This window comes from Rhea americana, unplaced genomic scaffold (assembly GCF_003343005.1).
Source record: "Rhea americana isolate MKP2758 unplaced genomic scaffold, rheAme1 scaffold_79, whole genome shotgun sequence".
Lineage (NCBI taxonomy): Eukaryota > Metazoa > Chordata > Aves > Rheiformes > Rheidae > Rhea > Rhea americana.
In genome coordinates, this window is record NW_028186967.1 from 3,435,532 (window position 1) to 3,457,267 (window position 21,736).

The 21,736-nt window shown below is 40.2% G+C and overlaps 2 protein-coding genes across 3 annotated transcripts in view; one reads left to right on the top strand and one right to left on the bottom strand.

Moving 5' to 3' along the window:
* Positions 1-5,327, bottom strand: part of ALDH1L2 (aldehyde dehydrogenase 1 family member L2) — a 34,472-nt gene extending 29,145 nt beyond the window's left edge. The window contains exon 1 of the mRNA XM_085322570.1: positions 5,134-5,327. Within this exon, the coding sequence (XP_085178696.1) occupies positions 5,134-5,184 (51 nt within the window). The 5' untranslated portion in view covers positions 5,185-5,327. The remainder of the gene's footprint in view (positions 1-5,133) is intronic.
* Positions 5,328-12,563: 7,236 nt separating this feature from the next.
* Positions 12,564-21,736, top strand: part of WASHC4 (WASH complex subunit 4) — a 40,903-nt gene continuing 31,730 nt past the window's right edge. For both annotated transcript variants that reach the window (XM_085322568.1, XM_085322569.1), the window contains exons 1-6: positions 12,564-12,634; positions 16,406-16,545; positions 17,606-17,659; positions 17,805-17,870; positions 18,032-18,077; positions 20,702-20,769. In XM_085322568.1, coding sequence (XP_085178694.1) covers positions 12,574-12,634; positions 16,406-16,545; positions 17,606-17,659; positions 17,805-17,870; positions 18,032-18,077; positions 20,702-20,769 — 435 coding nt within the window. In that variant the 5' untranslated portion in view covers positions 12,564-12,573. The remainder of the gene's footprint in view (positions 12,635-16,405; positions 16,546-17,605; positions 17,660-17,804; positions 17,871-18,031; positions 18,078-20,701; positions 20,770-21,736) is intronic.

The window sequence follows — 21,736 nt, forward strand, 5'->3', positions numbered from 1 at the left end:
TTCTTTGCCTTTGTTCCTAGGTAGAAGTGAATGCCCAGGCATATTCTCTTCAATATTCGGGATATTCTATCATATATCCTGACTGCTGCCAAAAGGGACAGTTGTGCTCCTCTTCCTCCATACCCCCAGTACCTTGCTCCTAACACCTCATTTATACATAGGAACTGGTATTCCTATGGMTGCCTGATGAACCGGACTAGGGTACTGAGCTAGGTGGACGCTGACCTGACAAAAGGTGGCTAACTCTTAACTGGATCAATTCACTGATGGAGCATATTGCACGGCCAGGAGTCCTGGCACAGGTCCCATGGTGGAGCAGGAATGAGCACGCAGGGGCTGGCAAAAGGGTGGAACTGCCCCTGCAAGCACTGCCTTTGCATTTTTCATCAGCTGTGACTGGAAAACTTTGAAAAACAAAGGGACTAGCGRACCTGGTTATGAAATGAAACTCCATATCCAACAAAAAGAAAGCTATTCCTAGACTCAGACCATCAAAGATCCCTCCTCTTAGGAGGCATGAATGAAAGGCAGAAAATAAATCCACATATTGCCCATCTCTATTCTTAACTTCCTTCCCAACTTGAATTAGACTTCCATTTTTGGGGGTAAAGCTTATGGCACTAAATGACTACGGTTTCAGAATGAAAAACAGGAATCAAAACACTCTCTGAATATCTTAACCATTGGTATTTTTCCTGTATGTTGGCACCTGTCTATTTTTCTCTTCACTCCTCTTTTCCCTTTCTTATGGAAGCTGGGACATGAGGACACCTTGGTTAAGTGAGTTATTAATTGGATTCCAGGTTGGTTTGCCCATCAGATCATATGACAATTCTCTGACAAAAATAATTGTCCTGAAAAACAGGTTACTCAAAGCCACAATCTATTCCACTGGCATTCATTTTACAGCTGACATATTACTGCTGTATTTTGTTGTTTTCAAGTTACATTTTAGCTGTGCAGTTGGCTTCAGAAAAGGAACTTAAGAAAGGAGAGGTTCCAAAACAAGACTATTGAAGTGCGCTCTTTATTTTGTGCATATAGATTTTTTGAAAGACAGTAGAAAATAGCTATTTGTCCAGAGATAATATTTTCCCTCAGAATGGAACTGCAAATGGAACTGCATAGTAAAACTGTCCCTGCATTGGAGCGTTAGTCAGCATTAGTGCAAGTGCAGCAGTAATAAGTTGCAAAGGTGGATGTAGCTCAGGCTCTATGCAAAATCAGGGCAGGCTGGTAAAAGGCACCTGTGAAAATGGTGATGATGATATTCCTAGCCAAAGGTGCACTGTTGGCAGTTAATACCTCAAATATGCTGACTGTTTTGTTCTTAGTAAAGACACGACCTTCTTGTTTTGAATTACAATGTGCCTAAGTTATCCTTGCGATTTTTATCTAGCAAGGCTTAATGGACACAGGTAGAGCTTCTTACCAATGATTTATCACTGATGTCTTCACTTTCCAGAAATGCTGCTGCATTATAAAAGTTAGTCATCAGATTTTCCTAATCATTTAATTGGTGTAAGCACAGCAGGCAAGTTGGAAAAAGCCTAACCCACTGGGTCATTGAACATGCTTGGCATGGTACAAAATCCTCTGATTTCTGTACAGTGCTAATTTACAATGGYAGCCCTGCTGGTGCATCGAAGGAACACTGAAGAAACTCCAGGCATGAGCTACTTGTTCAATTTTCATTCTTTTGTGAACATTTTTCAGTAAAAACAGAGCACTGTAAGGGATCTCCTTAGCTAAGAAATCCAGCCCAYTGCTATCACAAGCAACCGGGATATATGATCACTTGCATAAATTTATCCACATTCCAACATCTTTTTGCTCTCTACGTGCCATTACATCACTTCTCTGAGACTTGGCAACCTTATAGTAATTTTCAGTCCAAACTTATCACCAATGACTTAAACCCATTAGTGCTGGGGAAACGTGGYTCTTCAGTCATATCTTTTCTCTTACCCTTATTTTGTTAGACTAACCAAGCTGAGCCCTTTTACTTGTATCTCAGAAGGATGCTAGCCCCGTGCTCATCCTATAGCTTTCTGCACCTCTTCTAGTTTCTGAAACTCGAGGGATAGGAACTGCATCCAGGTGACGCCTTGTCAGGGCTTGGAACATTTGCCCTACTATTTTCACCTTTCCTGGAAATCCCCTGGCTAATATGTGCTAAGGCTGTCCACGTGACATTCTTCTAAAACTTAGTTCGTATTTCCCTGTGAATAAATCTGATTCTTTTGGTACACAGAACCGCCTACCAGCTCCAGTCCCAAATCATGAGATGCAGCAAATCAGCACGGTTTCAGGGACGTTGCATGTGCTCAACTCATGCTAGCTGTGGAACTGAGCTAACAAACGGTGAGAAGCAAAAAGAAGACACAATCCCTAAAGGAACAAAAAATAAAACTGGCAAAACTGCAAAGACAAGATTGGRGGTTGGCTCACTCAGAAAGTTCCCTTTCTTAAATGTAGTGCACAAAAAGACTATTTTGGCAACAAACAGCTCTTCTGTCTCAGGCTTACAGAAAGGTATTCAATCAGAGACCGGTTTCAATTGCAAGAGGGTTATTCTCGAATTCCCCAGTACGTGATACGTGTGTACTGCACGATTTCTATTAACATCTGGCTTAGACGTGGCAATCCGCCTCTATTGCACTAACATATATGCTGTCATCAGTARAAAGTAAGAGCCAAACTCACAAATCAACTATGTATAGGATTTCTACTGGCTTCAGTGCAATCCCATACAAAGAGGGGCTTGCATGATCAGGCCACAAATTCAATTGTTGTTTTTTTTTTTGTCCTATCCTGCTGAAGACCTTACAGTCACCCTGTTATCTTATTTTAGAAAATTCTCCTCCAGTATTCCTTACCTAACACGAGCAAGWCCTATGAAAGTGGGAAATTGTTTTGGAAGATTGTCACACGGACATAACAGATCTGATTAAAATTGAAAGTTTTGTAAAATTACACAGAAATGAACAACAGTCTGGTGTTTTCTTTCTCACAGAAAAGGCATATTTCGGCCTAGGTATACCATCACTAACACGCACCAAGGAGCTCTACAAAGAAGCTCCTTAAAGAACACCAAWATAATTAGATTGTATAATGTGCTAAATGAGTTATGGCTCATTGTCACCAATGCATATAAAGACGAAATTTGTGATTGCTTCTGTCCGCGCTACTAAGAGGTAGCACGGGATTTCATTTGCAGTTGCTTGCCTGACTACAGACATAAGACATTAGTTAACAGATGCATTTCTTCTCACGGGAAAGTTAATGGTTCATGGGCTAACGCATTATCGGAGTGGATTTCTCTCTGTATTTTGGTAAGATTATCCAGTGCCTAGTTACGGGAAATCATGGAGCACTGACTGTTTATAGAGCTCTGCCCTTTCATTACTTAGGGCATAACAGATGAATGCAGTTAAGAYGACAGTGCTACCAAAGGATAAGAATTCAGAAAATTGATGCTCACTGTACTATAATTCTGTTATTTTCACTTTCCAAACTTTTGTCTTTACCTTTCACCTTCTATTTTGYTTATAACATCAAATAAAATGCTCAGGGTCTAGTTCTGACCCAAACACCTGACCYAAGTGCCTTCTACCTGGATGATGAAACAACATAAGGTAAAGAGYGTAAAATCTGAAAATTACTTGTACAAGCTATTTTGTCTTTGCCTAACACCAAAGAACGATGGCTTGGTAATTTATTTTGGATAATTCACTAATTCCCTTGGATGGTCATACTCGGAAAAGACTTCGTTTAACAAAATGGACTGAACACAGTATAAATCCAGACATTAGATATAAAAATGAGCAACTTTGCCAATACCTTTTGGATGCGAGTGCATGAGGATACTGCACTCACACCATGCAGTAAAAATGGTTACTTTCCAGAGGTTGAGAATCCCRATCTCCCATGGGCATTAATAGAAAGTGTGAATGTTCAACCTGTCTGAAAGACAGTCCACTTTTATTTCTTTGCCTTAATATGAAAGTAGAGATTTAAGTTTAACTTCCATTTGAAAATTCTGGCCAAAACACCCAAAACATCTATGGACATGGTAGTACTAATCTGGGGGAAAAAAAAAGGTGTGGGGGGGACTGGAATGTATTTTACAATGGCTGTTTAAAAGACAAAGACATACAATATTGCAGTACTTGCTTCCATTCTGCTTTTTTTTCCTTCAAAACACATAAAAAAAAATAAAATTAATAAATACAAGTAAACACTGCATAGAAAAACTACCTGACAAACGCTGGTACCTTGTCAAGTGCTAATGCTTGAAAATGGAAGGCAAGTCCAAGARCTACATTTCCTTCAGAAAAGTCTCATGTTAGCAAACTGTCACATAAAAATTATTTATTTCATAGTTATAAATGATAATTATTTTCTATTGCAACCCTTTTTGTATRTGGGGGCACACACGTACGTACGTCTAATGTTTTATTGGCATCAGCTTCAGTTCAGATTTCCTGAAGGCTAACCTTTAGCAGCTGCTACGGTGGTTAAGAGGTTTACTATCAAGCAGGTTACAATATTGCATTATTCTCTAGAAGAATTTAGTGAAGCGAGTCCATCGTGGGTATTTTGACAATGCTACAGCTTTGTAAAAYGAACGTAAAATCCCGCCTCCTTTGAAGAGCAGTCCTGCAACTCTATTTCCATTGTGGCTCCCCGGACATGTGCTGAGTCCCAGCACCTCCAACCAGAAACCCGTAGTAGAGCCTCCTCCAGCCACGCGCAAGCAACGCGCTCCCCTCAGCCATCCGCGCTCGGCTTCGCCACCGCGGACCCGCTGGCGGAGGGCTTGTGCTCCGGCTCTTCGCCCGAAGCCGCTCCCYGTCCGGCTCTCCCCGGGAAACGAGGAGCAGCCTTTAGGGCACGGCCCCCCGTCCCTGTCCCCGTCCCCACTCCGCGGCGCCGGGTAGCGGCAGCTGCGCGCTGCCTGCGCGCAGCCCGGCGCGCAGGGCAGCGGCGACCCGGCGGGCTGCAGAGGAGGCCACCACCGGCACCCGCCAGCCCTCCGTGCCGCAGCCTCCCCCCCTGCCACCGCCTTCCGCCCGGGCGGAGGCAGCGCGCACCCATCCGCGGAGCCCCCGCCGCGGCCGCCCCACTCACCGCCGCCGAGGTGGAGATGGCGCGCAGCAGGCGCGGCGCTGCGCGCAGCATGGCGCGGGCTGCCGCCGGCCCCGGCTTCCCCGCCCGCTCCCGGCGGACACGGACACGGACACGGACACGGACACGGACACGGACAGGGACGCCGAGCCCGGCCCCGGCGCCGGTCCCCGCGGCCGCGGCGCACCGCCCCGTCTGATGCAACCCGCGCCGCCGCGGGCGCCCCGCCAGCTCCTGCGGCCGCGGCGGCTGCGCGCCCCCGCCCGGGCCCGCCGCGGCCGCGCAGCCTGTTGGGGCCGGGGGCGAGGCCGGGACTCCCGAAAGGGGCCAGCAATCCGGTGGGGAAAAAAAAATAATTCAAAAAATCCATCTTGGCATYGCTTCTGCTCTGATAATGCGGCTCACTCAACAATTAATCCCCTCCCAGCATTTGAGGTCATCTATTAACATAAATGTCTCAACTTTAATATTTTCTAGGCTCACAGAAACATCCTCTTGTCAGGGCTATGGAGAACAACTAAGAAAATCGGGAGGCGAATGAGAATGAGCCCCAAAGGGMTATGAAGAGCAAAAGCTGAAGCAGACAGTGTGGTAGCAGTTAAGCATTATTGCAAATCAGGTCAGTTTTCAGCCTCGGCAACGCTCAGTCTTAAAGAACAGGGGGTGGGGGAGAGGCTGACATACGCTGTGTTCCTGTCAAGGATGCAAAGAAGGGGAAAAAAAGGAGGAGCTGGTCACCATACTGCTCACTTGTAAACCACATCAAAGAAATCAGAAGCGACACTTCAGCTSGATTTGTAACCTGCCGAGATCTTGCCAAAGATGGAAAATACAGTAGGCAGAGCCTTGCCTAGCACTTGCCGGTATCTTTTTTGCCCTGAATTCTTTGATCTCTTCCTGCAGACAGTGTTAGCGATCTCCAAGGTTTATTTCTGAGCCCCTTGTCCTCTTCTTCAGGGTCCTTTGCTTGCTCGGCTGTACCTGGAAGACGAGCACTGCCGCAGCGCTGCTGCTGCCACCGYTACTGCCCGCAGACTCAGGATGCACTGGAACAAGCAGCGCTGCAGCATCAGTCCCAAGCAAGAGGTAAGTCACGCCAGCCCTGTAGGGAGGAGAAAAAAGGTTGGTACAACACACCTCCCCCTTGGAGTAAAGCGATACCAAGGCTTAAATTATGCCTCATGCTGTATACAGTTCATGCCCTAGTTTGTTCCTATGTAGCAAAACTATGCCTTGCCTTTTATTCAAAGCTCATGGCAGTCCCATAAATGCAGGTGGAAGCAAATGGAGTCTAGAGAAATTAAAATGAAATAAAAGCTCGCTAATTAAAATAAACCACTGGACTTTGCTTTTGCGATGAAAATTCGAGAAAGCATTGTCATTGGTCAGTTCCTATGATTTCCTCACTATGAGGTTAAAAATCTAGGAGAGCGTTTTGCCCATTCCTACAAAATTCGTTCTCATGATGCCTTCGTTTGGAGTATGTAGTGACCCACTGGATTATGGAACAGGCAAGCAAGGGAATTAGTGGATTCTTTTGCTTTGAGACATTAAAAATGAGATTGGCTGGAAAATTCCATAGAAAACATCAAAAAGCCACCATTAGTAAGGGGGGACATTATGCTTACACATGTGTTCCCTTTTCTGGTATCGGTGATACAATGAGTTACAAAGACTGGTGTACAGTAATTACATTTTTTCATCAAGAAAGCTAAAAGATTTTACTTTTTGGCTTATTTTAAAAATYCTTTGTATTCTGTTGTTATTAGCTATTTCTGTGGATGCATGGCCTCATTTCTTCTAATTATCTCACAGAACATCTACAAAATTTCACTGTTATTTCTGTCCAACATGTATCACTCACATTTTAAATTGTATCATAACAACATTAAGCTCATCATCTTGTTGGACTAAATTTATATTTTGACTACAACAGATACTAGTGGTCTGAAATGCTTGCTATTTGTGTTTCTTTTTGGAATTACATTTTTTTTGGAAGAAAGATTAATAATTGGAGAGTACGATCGTAGCAATAGAGAGACTATATACAAATGCACAGGACTGTCATTCTGRTTATTGGTCAAGAACACAAAGTGTTCAAATAAAAAGTATATGCATCTATTACTAAAGTAATTACTTCACTAACTGGGTTAACAGGAGGAATACTGCATGAATTTCATACAATGGAATGGAAATGACTCCCGTAGAAGCTGGCGTCAAAAATGGCCCTCAAACATGCCAGAGTTCAGAAATTCACGAATCTTCAAATCATTGTTTGTGATTCAAAATCCTTTCCAGCACCACATTCTTGGCATTTAAGAGCTGACATGCAAGCTTAAGGCAAGATACTTGCTATTCCTAGGAAAGTAATTTGTAATGACTTGTGACTCTATTCATTATACGCCCACAATGTAGACAGTCACARAATCACAGAAGCACRGAATCACAGARTCACAGAATGGTTGAGGTTGGAAGGGACCTCTGGAGATCATCTAGTCCAACAAAGCACATGTAAAGCACTGGGTTTTTCATTATATGGCATACCTTGAACTCCAAAACACAGCTCCAAATCCACTGAGACAAAAAGATATCTCCATTTACTTCACATTAGGTAGTAAAGGGAAAAAATCACTGAAGAAAGTGTCTCTCGTCAGTAGCATCACAGTATTTAATAGAGAATAGAAGGGGAGTGTGAAATCTAAAGACATTACTTTAGATTTCATAGTAATAAGAGGTGCTAGGAGAGGAACAAGGGTGAGGGTATGCTAAATCCCATGCAAGGATGATGTCTGCCTACCATCAGCTTTTTCATTATGATCAGAGCAAGGAACTCATATACATGAGCTTTTAACTCTTGAACAATCTGTCTGTTCAGAATTTCAAGGGCCAATCTAAACATTCASAGTCAATTCAAGTTGTCCTTTTTTTGTTGCCCAGAAAATGATTAAGTCAATCTGTCTATCAGAGAATGAACACTAAGTCTTGTGATGTAGTAACCTCCAGCATCAGCATTAAATATCACAACTGTTAAAACCCAGTCCTCTGGGTTCTATGCTATTTGGAAAAAATGACATCAACCCATTAACTTCTGTATCTCCATCAGAAAAGTGCTTTGCAAATGATCGAAGTTTCTTGTTAATCTGGAGAGAAATCCTAGCTCCAGTGAAATCATTGTAAATTTTGCAATTGATTTGAAGCACTTTTTATATATCTTCATTTCTTTTTTCCCGTCCTGGCCCTTGTTTCTCAAGGACAAAGTTTAGCTTTGAAGAAAATTGCAGTTACCCATAGCAAGCTTTCCGTCATGGGTTTCCCCCTAATCTAATTACTTTTCCGTAATTTTCATAGACATACGTCAGCAAGTGGTGTGAACAGGTACAGCTAGGGGGAATGCACTTATGTGATGCATAAATATTTTTCAGGACCTAAAAGTGCTTGTTCACTAGCATGCTCACAAAGCACAATGCATTTGTATATTCAGAAATGTACAGAACAAACCTAAGATTTAATCAGGTTGAATTCTATAAATCCTTGTTGATTTCTGTGGAAGTAAATGTTGCTCAAAGTCTTTGAAGATAACGTAAAGACTTGGCAAGATCATCATGGAAGGCTGCATACCATAAGGTGCTGAGTACATGCACTTTCTGAAGTGCTTGGGAAACTGCTCAGAATCTTTCAGGATTTGTTTTCTTCTGAAAATCATGGCCTGGGATTTACTAATTAACTAAACTAGCTCTGTATAAGCTCTTTGTGGTTAGAAATCAGCCTTGGCAGGGATTTTCAGAATGAAGAAAGATTTGGTCATAGGTCAGGCTCAAATTCACTACGAGTGTTTTAGAGCTTGCCCACTTGTAAAGACTGAGGTGAGTAATAATAAAAAAAAAAAAAAGTAAGGCTTTATACTGTTTCTTCTCTAACTATGTTAATTGCATGACAGGTTTTAACTCAAATACTGCACAAAAGCAACTTTTCGTGTTTTTCAACTTGCTGAAGCAAGATTTCATGGGACGCTTTTATTTCTTGTTTTCTCTGTGCAACCATTGTTACCGTTGTTATGTTTAAGAGGATCTTATACTGGCTTTAATATTTTTTTCAGTCTGGGCCTTAATTTCATTTCAGCCTAGACACCCACATGACAGTGAGGCTTTTACAGCCTACTGGTAGGGATTTCCTACTAGACAACCACTTAAAATTATATGCCAGACATATCATTTTCCAGAGTTACCAAAAAGAGACATCTATCTGATAAGGATAGGGAATTGTTTTACCAATTTAACCAGGAGAAGGAGTTATCATGTGGCAGCTGCAACATGATATGCAGAATGCAGTTGCCTTACTGATAAGCATAAACTTGAGTCTTTCACATTCCATATAATAGAAAGGAAACCACTTCTGCAAAAATTGGTGTTAGATTTGTGGACCAAAGTTGCAAAGAGTGAGTCTCAGATAGTGCATCGTTTCTGGGAATCCTGCCACAAAAGCTTTGATCAGGAATTTTATTTAAAACATTTGGAAAGCTGAGCATTAAATGTTCTCCAGACAAAGAATATAGTGCTTGGCTGGTTTTCTGCAGATCCAGCAAGCCAAATTCTTTCTCCTGTAAGTAAGTACAGATTTATCAGTTTTGATGGACCTTTGCCTATATATATAGTAGAAGCAATTTTTGCTCTGGATGCTCTTTACCAGCTCTTTAAAAAATATCTCCTGTTTGAATGCTGTGTTAAAGTTTTCCCTAGGCATTTGAACATCATTAAATTACTGTTTAAAAATACCAAATAGATTTGTTGACCAAAATTGCATGATATTTCCAACTGTGGTAACTTCAAAGGGAGAAAGATGCTTAATACCTTAGAAAATCAAGCCTCTGTTTTGAGTTACAAACCCATAGATACCGAGCCGCTATACSCCATAAAGAAAATCACCATAGTACCAAATTAATTACTTTTTGAACTTTATTCTCTATTGTGGCATCTACCTGTCCTTCTAGTACCCTAGTATAAAAAGTAATTTAATTAGGAACATATTTATGTGAGACATAGTTCATTTGAAAGTCCAGTATGAAATTTTAAACTCATGATCATTTTGATCTTGCCTAAAGAAATAATAGGACAATGATTGCTTTCTCAGCTGGGCCCTTCTTCACTAATACTCAAAATTGCTCCAAATCACTGTATTAAACAAAGGCTAAAGGTTTTTTTGACTACTGTATTTTCTGAAAACATTAACAGATCTTTTAGCAGTCTTAGCAACTTCCTATAAGCTTGTACCAAATAAAAATTTCCTGATACAAATGACAGCCATAAATGTCAATTGACTGTCAGAAATGATGCTCATAAAATCTGCAAATAATTTCACATCAGCAAACAGCATAAAGCCACTGATAAGTCAGCACAGTCCATTTATCAATACAGTCAAGCTAGACTTGCTGTCACTTAAAGCAATCAGCTTCTGGATAAAGTCCAAATTAGACTTTTAGAGGAAATCAAAATTCTAGCTGCACCTAGAATTGACCTCAAAAACGACGGGGTAACTGAACACTGCCACCTAGTGAATGAAAGGAAAAACAATAACAAGTCATCTAAAACTGCATCATGAATGACCATATGAAGCTTAACTTGTCCATCTGTTTAATTGTGATTTTTAAGTTAGTGACTTAGCTTTCTGCTCCTCTTTTTTCTTAAAATGCATTATTTCAATTCAATTCAAACCTCAATTATTTCAATTTCATTTTTAAAGTAATTTCCTTTTTCTGTATTCAAAATAAGGCTTACATCTGTTTATGTTATGGGGATCACACTCTCCAGTGAGGCTACTGTGAAAACCAACCAGTTGGGTTACTCTGTCGTCAGTTTTGTTGATCTCACATTCTTGCAACAAACAACCCTACTGTATTTTATTCTTTACAAACTCTGTTCACATGCTCAGGAGAGCAGGCCCTGTAGAGTGCCATTCTGTAAGATTATCCCATGTAGTGTCCTGTAGAATTCAAGAAGACATTTTTCTGAGACAGGGAAAAAAATGCCTGGTGACTACTTTTAAAGCAGTGTAGCAGTCTCTGTTCATGTGAAGCTTTCCATAGTCACAAGAACTAATATTTTATTTCAAAGAAAGCACATAGAGATTGCAGAGAACAATTTTCTATTATTTGATTTTTCMAAATTGAAAGAGCCATCCTGACTTTGAATACATGTTTACTTTAAGAAATGCAGAGAATTGGCTTTTATGGATGCTGCTGCAATAGGTGACACATCATTTTTGCTGCTATTGCCCCAGCGAAATTGCTCCTGTGCTGGATGGCACAGATGGGTGGACTTTCATACCTGTCAATAGGGATCAAGACCTCTCGATCGTGAGAGGCATCTATAGTTTTCCGTCTCAGGCCGATTTTGCCATCTGTTGGCATTGACCAATACTGACTGACACTGATACTTCTCAATATCACGAGGCATGACTGTTGATTTCCATCCCTATTTATAGGGATTGATGTCTATAGATACTAACAGGTATTGATAGCTATTGATATTAATCCCTATCAGTAGGTATTGATGCCTCTCGATCTCRAGAGGCATCTACAGCTTTTGGTCTCGGGCCAATTTTACTACCAGTCAGCGTTGACCAATATTGGCATTGGTACCTCTAGACCTTGAGAGGCATTGATGCCTGGCAATTTCCTTACTTATCAATAGGGATCAATATCGATAGATGTCAGTAAGTGTCCATATTGATAGGCATTGATACTGAGATGTATGTACAGCCTTTTGGGCCGATTTTGCTGTTAGCTGGCAGTGACTGAGAGGTATCGTTGCCTCTCTGTTTCCATGCCTATCAGTAGGGTTTGGCATCAGTAGGTATCCTTATCAATAGGCATTGGTACTTCTCCATCTCCAGATGGAACTATAACTTTCAGTCCTGGGCTGATTTTCGTGTTCTCTGGCATCAACTGATATCGACATTGGTACCTCTCGATACCGAGAGGCATCTACAGCTTTTGGTGCCAGGCCAATTTTGCTATTGCTCAGCGTTGACTGATACCGGTGCCGAGACCTTTTGATCTCGGGCGGCTTTTGGTGCCACTTCCATTTCTGCCGAGGCTTCGGGTTCTTCTCACGCAGCGGCGTTGCTGCCGCCGCCRTTCGCGGCCCTCAGCGGCGGCCCGGGGAAGGGCGGGAAAGCGGCCGCAGGCGCCGCACCGCGGCGGCGGACTCCATTTCCCAGAGCGCGGCGCGGCAGCGCGGCAGGAAGTCCCGTGTCTCTGAGTCAGGAGCGGGGGCGGGTCGCTGCCGGGGCGCTCGCGGCGGCGGCGATGGCGCTGGAGACCCTCTCCCCGGACTGGGACTTCGACCGCCTCGACGACGGCTCGCAGAGTGAGCGCGCGCGCGGGCGGGGGGCGGCGCGGCGCGGGGCTGCGGCGTTAACGGCCGCCGGCGGCTCGCGGCGGCGGCGATGGCGCTGGAGACCCTCTCCCCGGACTGGGACTTCGACCGCCTCGACGACGGCTCGCAGAGTGAGCGCGCGCGCGGGTGGGGGGCGGCGCGGCGCGGGGCTGCGGCGTTAACGGCCGCCGGCGGAGAGCGGGGGCGCGCGCTGAGCGAGGCTGCGCCGCCGCCCCAACGGCTGCTCCCCCACAGGGAGCCGGGGAAGGTTGTGGCGGTCACCTTTCTTCCCCCCCCCCCGGTAGATGTCGGTGTTGGGGGAGCGGCTGTTCCTCCTCTTGCTCCTTTCTCTCCTCTGGGGAGCCCCTTCCAGGGACAGGACAGGCAGATCTTTTCTTCTCCTGCCTGAGCCGGGGACAAGGAACAGGTGCTGGTCGTGGGGATGGTGCTGCTTTACTTCCCTAACGTATCTGCTAGCCCCCTAAAATTTTGCAGCTGCTCCCTCGGTTAGCCAAAGAAGGCGTACTGAGATAAGTTAGTTGTATGAGGTTTCCCTTGGCCGAGCTTTCGTGGCTTGGGCAGTCACTTCCAATTTCACCTTTAGAAATAAATAAATAAGACCATGTGATGCTTAACTCTGTCAGCAGGTTTCTGTGCCTGTCAAAATCCACGTTTTTTCTCAGTGCGTAGAGGTGACCTACTTTCTAACCAGGAATGTGTACAGTAGTTACACTGTAATATGCGCTGTAGGTTGAACTGCGCCAAACTAATTACACCAGCTGTTGCTGTGCAAATATGTCATTCATGGACAACTGTTTCTCACACAGTGTTATTCCAAGGCATGATAAAATTTACTCCATATTCATTTTAACTGACTTCCAGTGGAAACTGAAGCTGTACTGAGCTTACCTGTTCTTCAGCTACAGAATGCAAAATACAGCGTTTACTGGAAATGCCAGATCGCTGCTGCTTTGACAGTGACTTTTAAGTGCAGTTGAGAGAACTTTGGATGACATAATATGCTCCATTACAGCCCCTCTTGACAGTGTACAAACAAGCTGGTTTTCTGTTGCGAGCAGTATGTAACTTTTAAGGGAAGAGCCAAGGAAAATTCCAGTAACTGTGACCTGTATCATTAATCCTTAGCAATTATGCTCTAAATCAGGAAAGGAGATACTTCGTAAGTCCAATTGTTGGATCCCTGTCCTGGGTATGTATGGGCATAGCATTGGCAAATCCTGCTGTGGCAATATATCCACTGGATATTGATATTGCTGACTTTATAAAATGAGATGAGATGAAGTTAGGAAATCTGTGCAACTGAACAGATATCTAGCATTGTTCAAATGGTGATGCTTTCATCTTATAACCTGAGGGGAAACTAAATCAAACTTTATTGTAAATACGGCATGTCTTATGAAGCAGGAATTGTGTACTGTTTGGAAGGAAAAGCAAATTCTTTCATTCTGTGATTCCTTTCTCTTTAGCTTATTTAGGAAAAGATTTTCTGCATCTTTGTCAAAAGTTGCCCCACCTCTTGGTCATGTTTTATCAGTTCAATCCTGCCTGCATCTGGGTATCAAATAGCTTTTCATGCTCTTGTGTCCCTATGAGAAATTATTCACACTTGTTTCTTATTTTGTATGACCAGTTGGAGGTAGTACGTTAACGGCTATCAACAGTCACCTGTTTGGAGATGTCAGTTCTGCCGAGCAATAGTATTGTGATTTAAATCCATCGCTTGGCTGCAGGGAAGGGTGACAGGACTTGGATGTCTAGCAGGGTGCTGCTGCAAAATTTGGTTTGAGAGATGGCATTTGCACAGCGGGCAGCTGATTTGAACGTGAGCGCCCAATTACTACTCTTGCACAATTCAGTAGTTTTCCTCTTCCTCTTACAAAGCTCTAATATCTCTTTCAGTTTCTCTGCTTTTAGTTTGTCTTTTGTGTGGAGGGAGGAGCTGGGGTTGGGGAACACCACAGCATTCCTCTAAGTCTCAATTCTCAACAGAATTGAGTTTTCTAACAGTAAAGTAGTGCAGCTGACATGGTAGTTAGTTAAACTCTGTCCTGCAGGGCTCTGAATAGTATCCTTCAGTACTTTACTGGTTTTCTACAGCAGAGCTTTCAAAAGATGCGTTGGAGTTGCCTTCTGAGGAATCTGGGAGACAAGAATTGAATGGAATAGAATAACAAGATGCTGTTCCACAAGGGCTGCACATCAGTATTTTTGAGCGCATACTGCTGATGGAGAGCTTTTTCTTTGCTTGCTTCTTACTCATTATGTGACATTCGATCTCCTCATTTTAATAATAGCTGTGTCTAGGCTGCAGGTACAGGTAGAACCTGATGGTACCAATGCAGAAATTACCATGGGATAGCTTTCCCTGCTTCTTGGATAGATTGTGCAATCCATGTGCCCCTATGGTTAGCGCTGCTACTGGCTTCAAAGTAGCATCTTAGAGTTAGTTCAGGAATGCTTACTCTTCACTGTGGTCATTTCTTCTTCTCAATCTCAACCTTGTTGTACACAATCCTTCTCATCTTTGTCTATTTATGTATCCTCATCCATTCCTCCCCTTATACCTGGTGAAGTGTCCCAGTCAAATATCTTCTCTTCCTCCAAGAAATATCTGAAGAACAATTGATTAGGCAGTACTCTTCCTCTAAAATAACCATTAATTACAATTTGACTGAATTATTGGCAGCTCATATTATTTTATTCTACTTGTTTGTTTAAGCTTGTACTCATCTAAGTTTTTAAAATTTCCAGAATAGTCTGCTCACTGAAATGTGAAAAGAGCACATATACTGCTACTTAAATTAAAAGAACCCTGCCTGCAGAGTTGACATTCTGTTTAGGCAAACTTCAGTCATTCAGCTTGTTTATACAGTACTTATATTCCCTCTCAATTTCTTTCTTTTTTTTTTTTTTTTTTTTTTAGATAACCCTATTTTCAGCAAATAAGATGATCCTAAACTGTTAGGTGCATGGTTTAATTATGAGAAGGACACTTTAATCTTCATGTCAAAAAAGGATTATACTTCTTGACTGAACAAGAAAGCCTTGAGCTGCGATTGTTGTCTCTATACTTCAGATTATCCAACTAAGCTAGTAGTTGTGTATTTCTTTCTTCCACAGTGAGTGAAGAAGAAAGATCAGGACTGGGTGAATGAACCTTGCATTTAGTCATTAGGCTTACTTTACTAATTAGTGCCACTGTCCTTGGTATTTGACCAGCTGAATGTTGTTTGAACATTATAACCTGCCTACAGCTAACACTAACAGGACAGTTCTTCATTTGAACATCCAAGTGCTAAGCAAAAGAATAATTCTGTTTGAAGAAACTGTGTTTGAAAGTGGGGGAATGATTGAAAGCTGTAATTGTCCAGTATAGTGCCTTAATGACTTATTGAGAGGTAGCAGGGAGTGAGTGAAAGAAGATTGCTATTAATATAACAGCTACTCAGGCCAAAATGAATAGGCCTGTTGCCTCAAAGTTCTCGTATAATTGTATATGCACTGGATCAATTAATGGGTAGAATCAATGGCCATATTATGATTTATGTAGTCATTTCTTTGTGTAGTATCTTGATGCGATAGTTAGGTTTGTTAAGATCTCMGTTTGAAGATGTATATAAATTAAAAAATAATTATTTCTGTAAACCTCGTAGATGTTTGGTGCTCTTATCAAATAATATTTGGATTCCTTTTTAACTGACATTGAGCTTTTTGATGTTTTTTAAACTGATGCAGTTTTATTACGAAAAAAATACTTAAGGAGAATAAGGAATATAATACTGCAAACTAAGTAGGAACAGATTAAAAATTTAAAATAAATTTTAGGATATTGCAGTTTACTGAGCTTTCTCTAAAATTGTACAAATGTTATTGATTCTCAGAAATCCATGCTGAAGTGCAGTTGAAGAATTATGGGAAATTTCTTGAGGAGTATACCTCTCAGCTGAAGAGGATTGAGGATGCTTTGGATGACTCTGTTGGAGATGTTTGGGACTTCAGTCTTGATCCTATTGCATTAAAGGTCTTCATATATTTAATATATGGTGACATTGTTATGTTCCTTATTCCTGCTTTCCTTCAAAACCTGAAATGCTGCCTGCGTATGTGCTCTTTAGAYTATGATTTTATGTTTGAGAGACCTGTCTGAAACAAATTTAATTATCAAATAACTAATAAATTGGTGCTTATCACCAAAGAAGATGTTTTCATATTACTCTTTTTCTTGTCTTTTGGATGCCAGTGAAAGTTAAATGAATTTACAATTCTTGATATCTTGGGAAGCCTGCAAGCTTCCTCCCTGTGTTTTTTTCTTTTATTTTGAAAAGCTCCCTAATAGTTATATAACTGCAAAGTGAACAGTATGTGTRTTTTTAATTATGTTTTGATGTAATGGCCTTGATTTTTTTTTTTCTTTTTGAGAAGAAAATTAAACAATATTTTCTGTTTTCCAGGGGTGGTTATCTCCTGTGCTCTGTGGAGTATATTTAGAAGGGGAAGGAAGTTGTTTGTTTGTTTGTTTGTTTTCTTCTTCACTGAACTTGTAGACGTTATTCAAAAGCAGTTTTAGCTTTTGTTTGTGTATGGAACTTGTCTATCCAGAAGATAACAGTGGGTCGGAACATTTCTCCAACTTTCCAGGTTATGTGCAGGGCCGCTGCAGTGCTAGATGTATATGAAGTGGTCAATTTCATGTCTGACTCAAGTACAGAATTTTAGTACATGCATGCAAATACACACCATACTTCCCATTTTCTTCGTTTGGGATTCTTAGTTCATGTTTTAGGTTTCCTGAGCTGCTTTTTGCATAATTCATGACCATGCTTTTGCTTTACAATTTCTGTAAGTAAATTATCATAAATATTATATAGTATATCTAGTTATTTCCCTTTCTGTCATAAAGGAAGTTATTTCCCTATATATGCAAAAAGTGAAGATTTCTTGCAGCATACGTTGTCATTATTGTACAGTTATTGCCCTCTTATTACTGACCTCATTTACTTAGTTGGATAAATGTATTTTTGACCAATATTTTCTGTTTTCTTTCTTTCTTTCTTTCTTTTTTATTTTTCAATAAACTGTAGCTTTTGCCATATGAACAGTCTTCTCTGTTGGAGCTCATAAAGACAGAAAATAAGGTGGGTGCTTTGTGCTTAAATGTAAAAGATGATTGGAGTTTTTCTATCTAAAAGCTTTCTAAACATGAGAAGTGCTGCACAAGGCAATTAGTTGCTGTAGTCTTGTAAATGTAATCTATGTTTTTTTTTTCCCTTTTGAGTCTAGGTTCTGAACAAAGTAATAACTGTTTATGCTGCCCTTTGCTGTGAAATCAAGAAATTAAAGTATGAGGTAAATTCAGCTTTTATTGCTGTGTGAAAATGTTTGATTGGCAAGCTGATATCTAAATTTGTTCTGTCATGATAAAGAAACAAAATACGTCTAAATAATTTTTGTAGTGTGCTTGTATATATCCTATTTATTAAAAAACAAATTTTTGCTTTTGTTGTTAGGCAGAAACTAAATTTTATAATGGCCTCTTGTTTTATGGAGAAGGAGGTAAGTAGTTCCCTTTACTGTAAAAGATTGTAGTTTTATGTTATTACTTCAGGTTATATTAAAAGCTACTGTATGTGTAATTCTGTAATACTAATCTGTGCTTTCATTTTATTTTTGGCTGGTAAAGGCCAAAGAATGGGCTTTGAGGTTACAGAGCTTTGCATTAGTGTCTTGTAACTATTCTGAGACAGCATTACTATTTTTATCTTTAAAACTCCATTATCTGCAGTAAGTATTGTTGTATTAATAGGAAGTTTCATTGTAGCCTTATTTACATGTGAAATAGGAACTGCTGACATTTTTCAAACAGATGGCCTTTAAGTATAGATATTGAGAAAATGCGTGAGATATAAAAGCAGTGCATCTGGAGTATGTTATGAATACTCTTGTAAAACATTTTGGCTTCTTTTTTTAAATGTCATTATACTTAACGTATAGTGTACAGAAACCTGAATTTATGTACTGTAGCAGATATTTTTCAAAGTTATGTCATTGAACACCTGTTCTTTTGCATGTAAATATATTATCCCAGAACAGCCATTTTTTATTGGAAGTAGATTTTGTATGGATACCTTAGTGCAAGATATTCAGATTTTTATTGTTTTATTGCGTATAAATTACAGATTTGTTGTTTTATAACAAAGTTCTGTGCATATTACTTATGGGATCATAGTTGTTCCAATATATTCATGTAAACTTCTACCCTTAAAGTGCAGGTAATATTATTCTTGCTGCTGTTTAGACTGTGACATAATACAGGGACATAAATGATTGTAAGTCAGTCTAGCTAACAAATCATGAAAGCATACTTTAGATGAAAACTGCTTTTTCTCGTGGAATTATGCTGGTAACCCCTCTGAAGGGTTGGTCTTAAGTGCTTTCTTAAAGGATATTGGCCGGGGAGCGAGCACATATCTTAGTAGGTCTGATTATACTGATGACTTGATTTAGGGACAGGCCGACTAACTTTGTCTTCTGTTTGAGAAATGAGGGAGAAAGGGAAGGAATGCTCCTTCAGAATAGTGTTGCGGAAGTACTTTGCAAAGCTTTTCAGGAGCCTTAGATGTGACAGAGCTATTGGGGAATGTGAAATCTTTGAGACAGAGACGGTTTAACATACTTTAAGTGCTGTATGACTCTTGTGGTTCAGTTAAACATCCAAAAAGAGTGGATTTTTTTTCCTGATTTTTTTGTATTTAAGCAGATTCTCACAAATATCTGAAAAGAAAGTAATATATGGCCAACGCGATTAGCCAGAGAATCCCTCAAAACTTCTCAGCATCTCTAGCATAATAAAAGACAGGCTGATGTAGTGACAAGGTAATACATTATAGCAGCCGTGTGTTCCAGCTGGGTGTCTAGCAGGGAATGGTTGAGAGTAGCAGGAAATGAGACATCAACCTTCATGGGGATGCAAAAGTGATGTTCTCTGCTCCCAAATTCTTCCTTGTAACTTCTACCAAGCTTACTTAGCTCAGAAGAGCTAGCAAAGTCACTGGCTCAATTAAATAGAGAAATATTGTGCTGGCCGTTGCCTACTCTATATATGCGAACCAATTCTTCATCTTGTCCTTATGGAGGCCAGGGCTGGCCTAGGAACTTGAGGTGGAGTTAGATTTGGTTTTGAGACATCCACTGAACTCAGTAGAGTAGAAGTTTAACACATGTGAAGGGGAAGGATATAGTATTTAGTATTTTTGTGCTGGAGCTTTATCTTCCAGAAACGTGGAGGTTTTTTTAGTCTCTTACTGCTCTAAAGAAACATTTTTTTACAAAGCAAAAGACCAGAAATCTAAAACTAAATAAAATATTGGAGTTTCCCTCTATAAAATGAGAGATGAGGTCTAGAAACAGGAAGCTGCTTTTCTCTAATGTGAGGTAATTTCTTATGCAGATAAGTTTTCAATTGTAAGCTGTTTTTTACACAGAGTGGCTCAACAGAGAAATCTTAGATCTGTTTTCATATTAAAAGACTGTATTTTGTTTATGGTACTACAACCAATACAGCTGTCTGAAAGAATTCTACATTAATGATGTAGTTATTGTAACCCTTAGTATCCTGTTAGTATTCTTTGGCATATAATAATGCTTTGAAGACATCATGATGAACCAGTACCATTGTGCTGAATAGTATATAGAAAAGAAAAAATCAAATTTTTGAAGAAATCATACACTATGCAGCTTTTTCCAGTGATTAATGATTGCAGCATCTTGTTTCAATAAATAGCCATATCACTAGACCTTCCTTGCAACATAAATAGCTAGTACTTTTGCAGACCTTTGTTAATGGAAGCATTGATATGAAGTTACATAAAATACATGCCCTCCAAGAACTGCATTTCATATATATATATTTTTTTTAATTTTCTTTCATGTAATGGATACCTTTTTTCCCTGCTCTGTGTATAGCTTATATAATTTATTTTGAGACAGAAACTTCAAAAATAAGTCTGGCTTAAGAAAGCAAAATTAAAACTTTATAAAGCTCGCATCAGGAATACGTTGCGTTATAATAATGTGTAACAGTTGTATTACAAAAAATAACTTGGAGAGTAAGCTTCACAGTGAAACGAAAAGGTCTAACATAGGCTTTTGAAAGTAGTGACAAATCTTTGTCTTTTAAGCCACAGATTCCAGCATGGTGGAGGGAGATTGCCAAATACAGATGGGAAGATTTGTTTCTTTCTTGCAGGTGGAGTATACTTTGGTTTTGATAACAGTTGTAATTTTAATCTTATTTGCAGATCTAGTTTAATAATCTGCCCTATTCTGCTTGTGTCTCGCTGAAGAGCTTTAGTTATTTGATATGTTGATACATTTTGCCTGCAGAGCTGTCATAATCAGTCACTTACAACAGAGTTCGTTAACTTGGTTTAGTTGTCTGTTGCCTTTATTTGTTTGTTTATACTTGTGTAAAATACTGAAATTATGGGGTATGTAATCATTGTTCAAAGAAATTAGAATTTACCTAAGCAAATTTCAACAAGAGAAGATAATTGAGGTTTCATTTGATAAGGTTAAAGAACTCTGGTTTTATGGTTTTGAGTGGTAAGTTTAGTTTTTCATTGAAAATTGGGCATGGATTATTTATTTGTACATGTTTGTTTAGCTCATAGGAGGAGGCAACATTAAAATGTGAGTCTAGAAAAAATTAATCATGCCTGAAACTTTCAGAGAACATTCCTTTCAGAAACAATTTGGTTATCAGAGTTATTTACATGAAAACAGGATCTGTATTTCTTCTGAGGATTTCCTGTGCTCTTGAGTTTCAGCCTGTGGTAGAAATCTGTTTCCCCCCCACCCTTCAGTATAGTTTTTTTAAGTGACTCTTGTATTCCAAATATTATTTTATTTTCATATAAAACATACTTGTAATGAAGTATGTATGTTGAGATAGAGAAGATGCAGAAAACATCTAGAATGTTTAAACAAAATCCTGTTTAATAAATCTTAAAATTACTCTTCTGGTTTTATACCAGCATGGCAGTTCTTACTTACTGAGTTATTGACAGGTTAAATGCCATAGGAAATTGCTTTTCAACCTCTTTGACCATGCTCAAGTGCAGTTAATTTTCTCCCCCAACCCTCCATTTTTCAGGCTTGTTGTCCTACCAACTTTGCCATTTTACTTCTTTCATCCTGTCTTACTGAGCAGATGT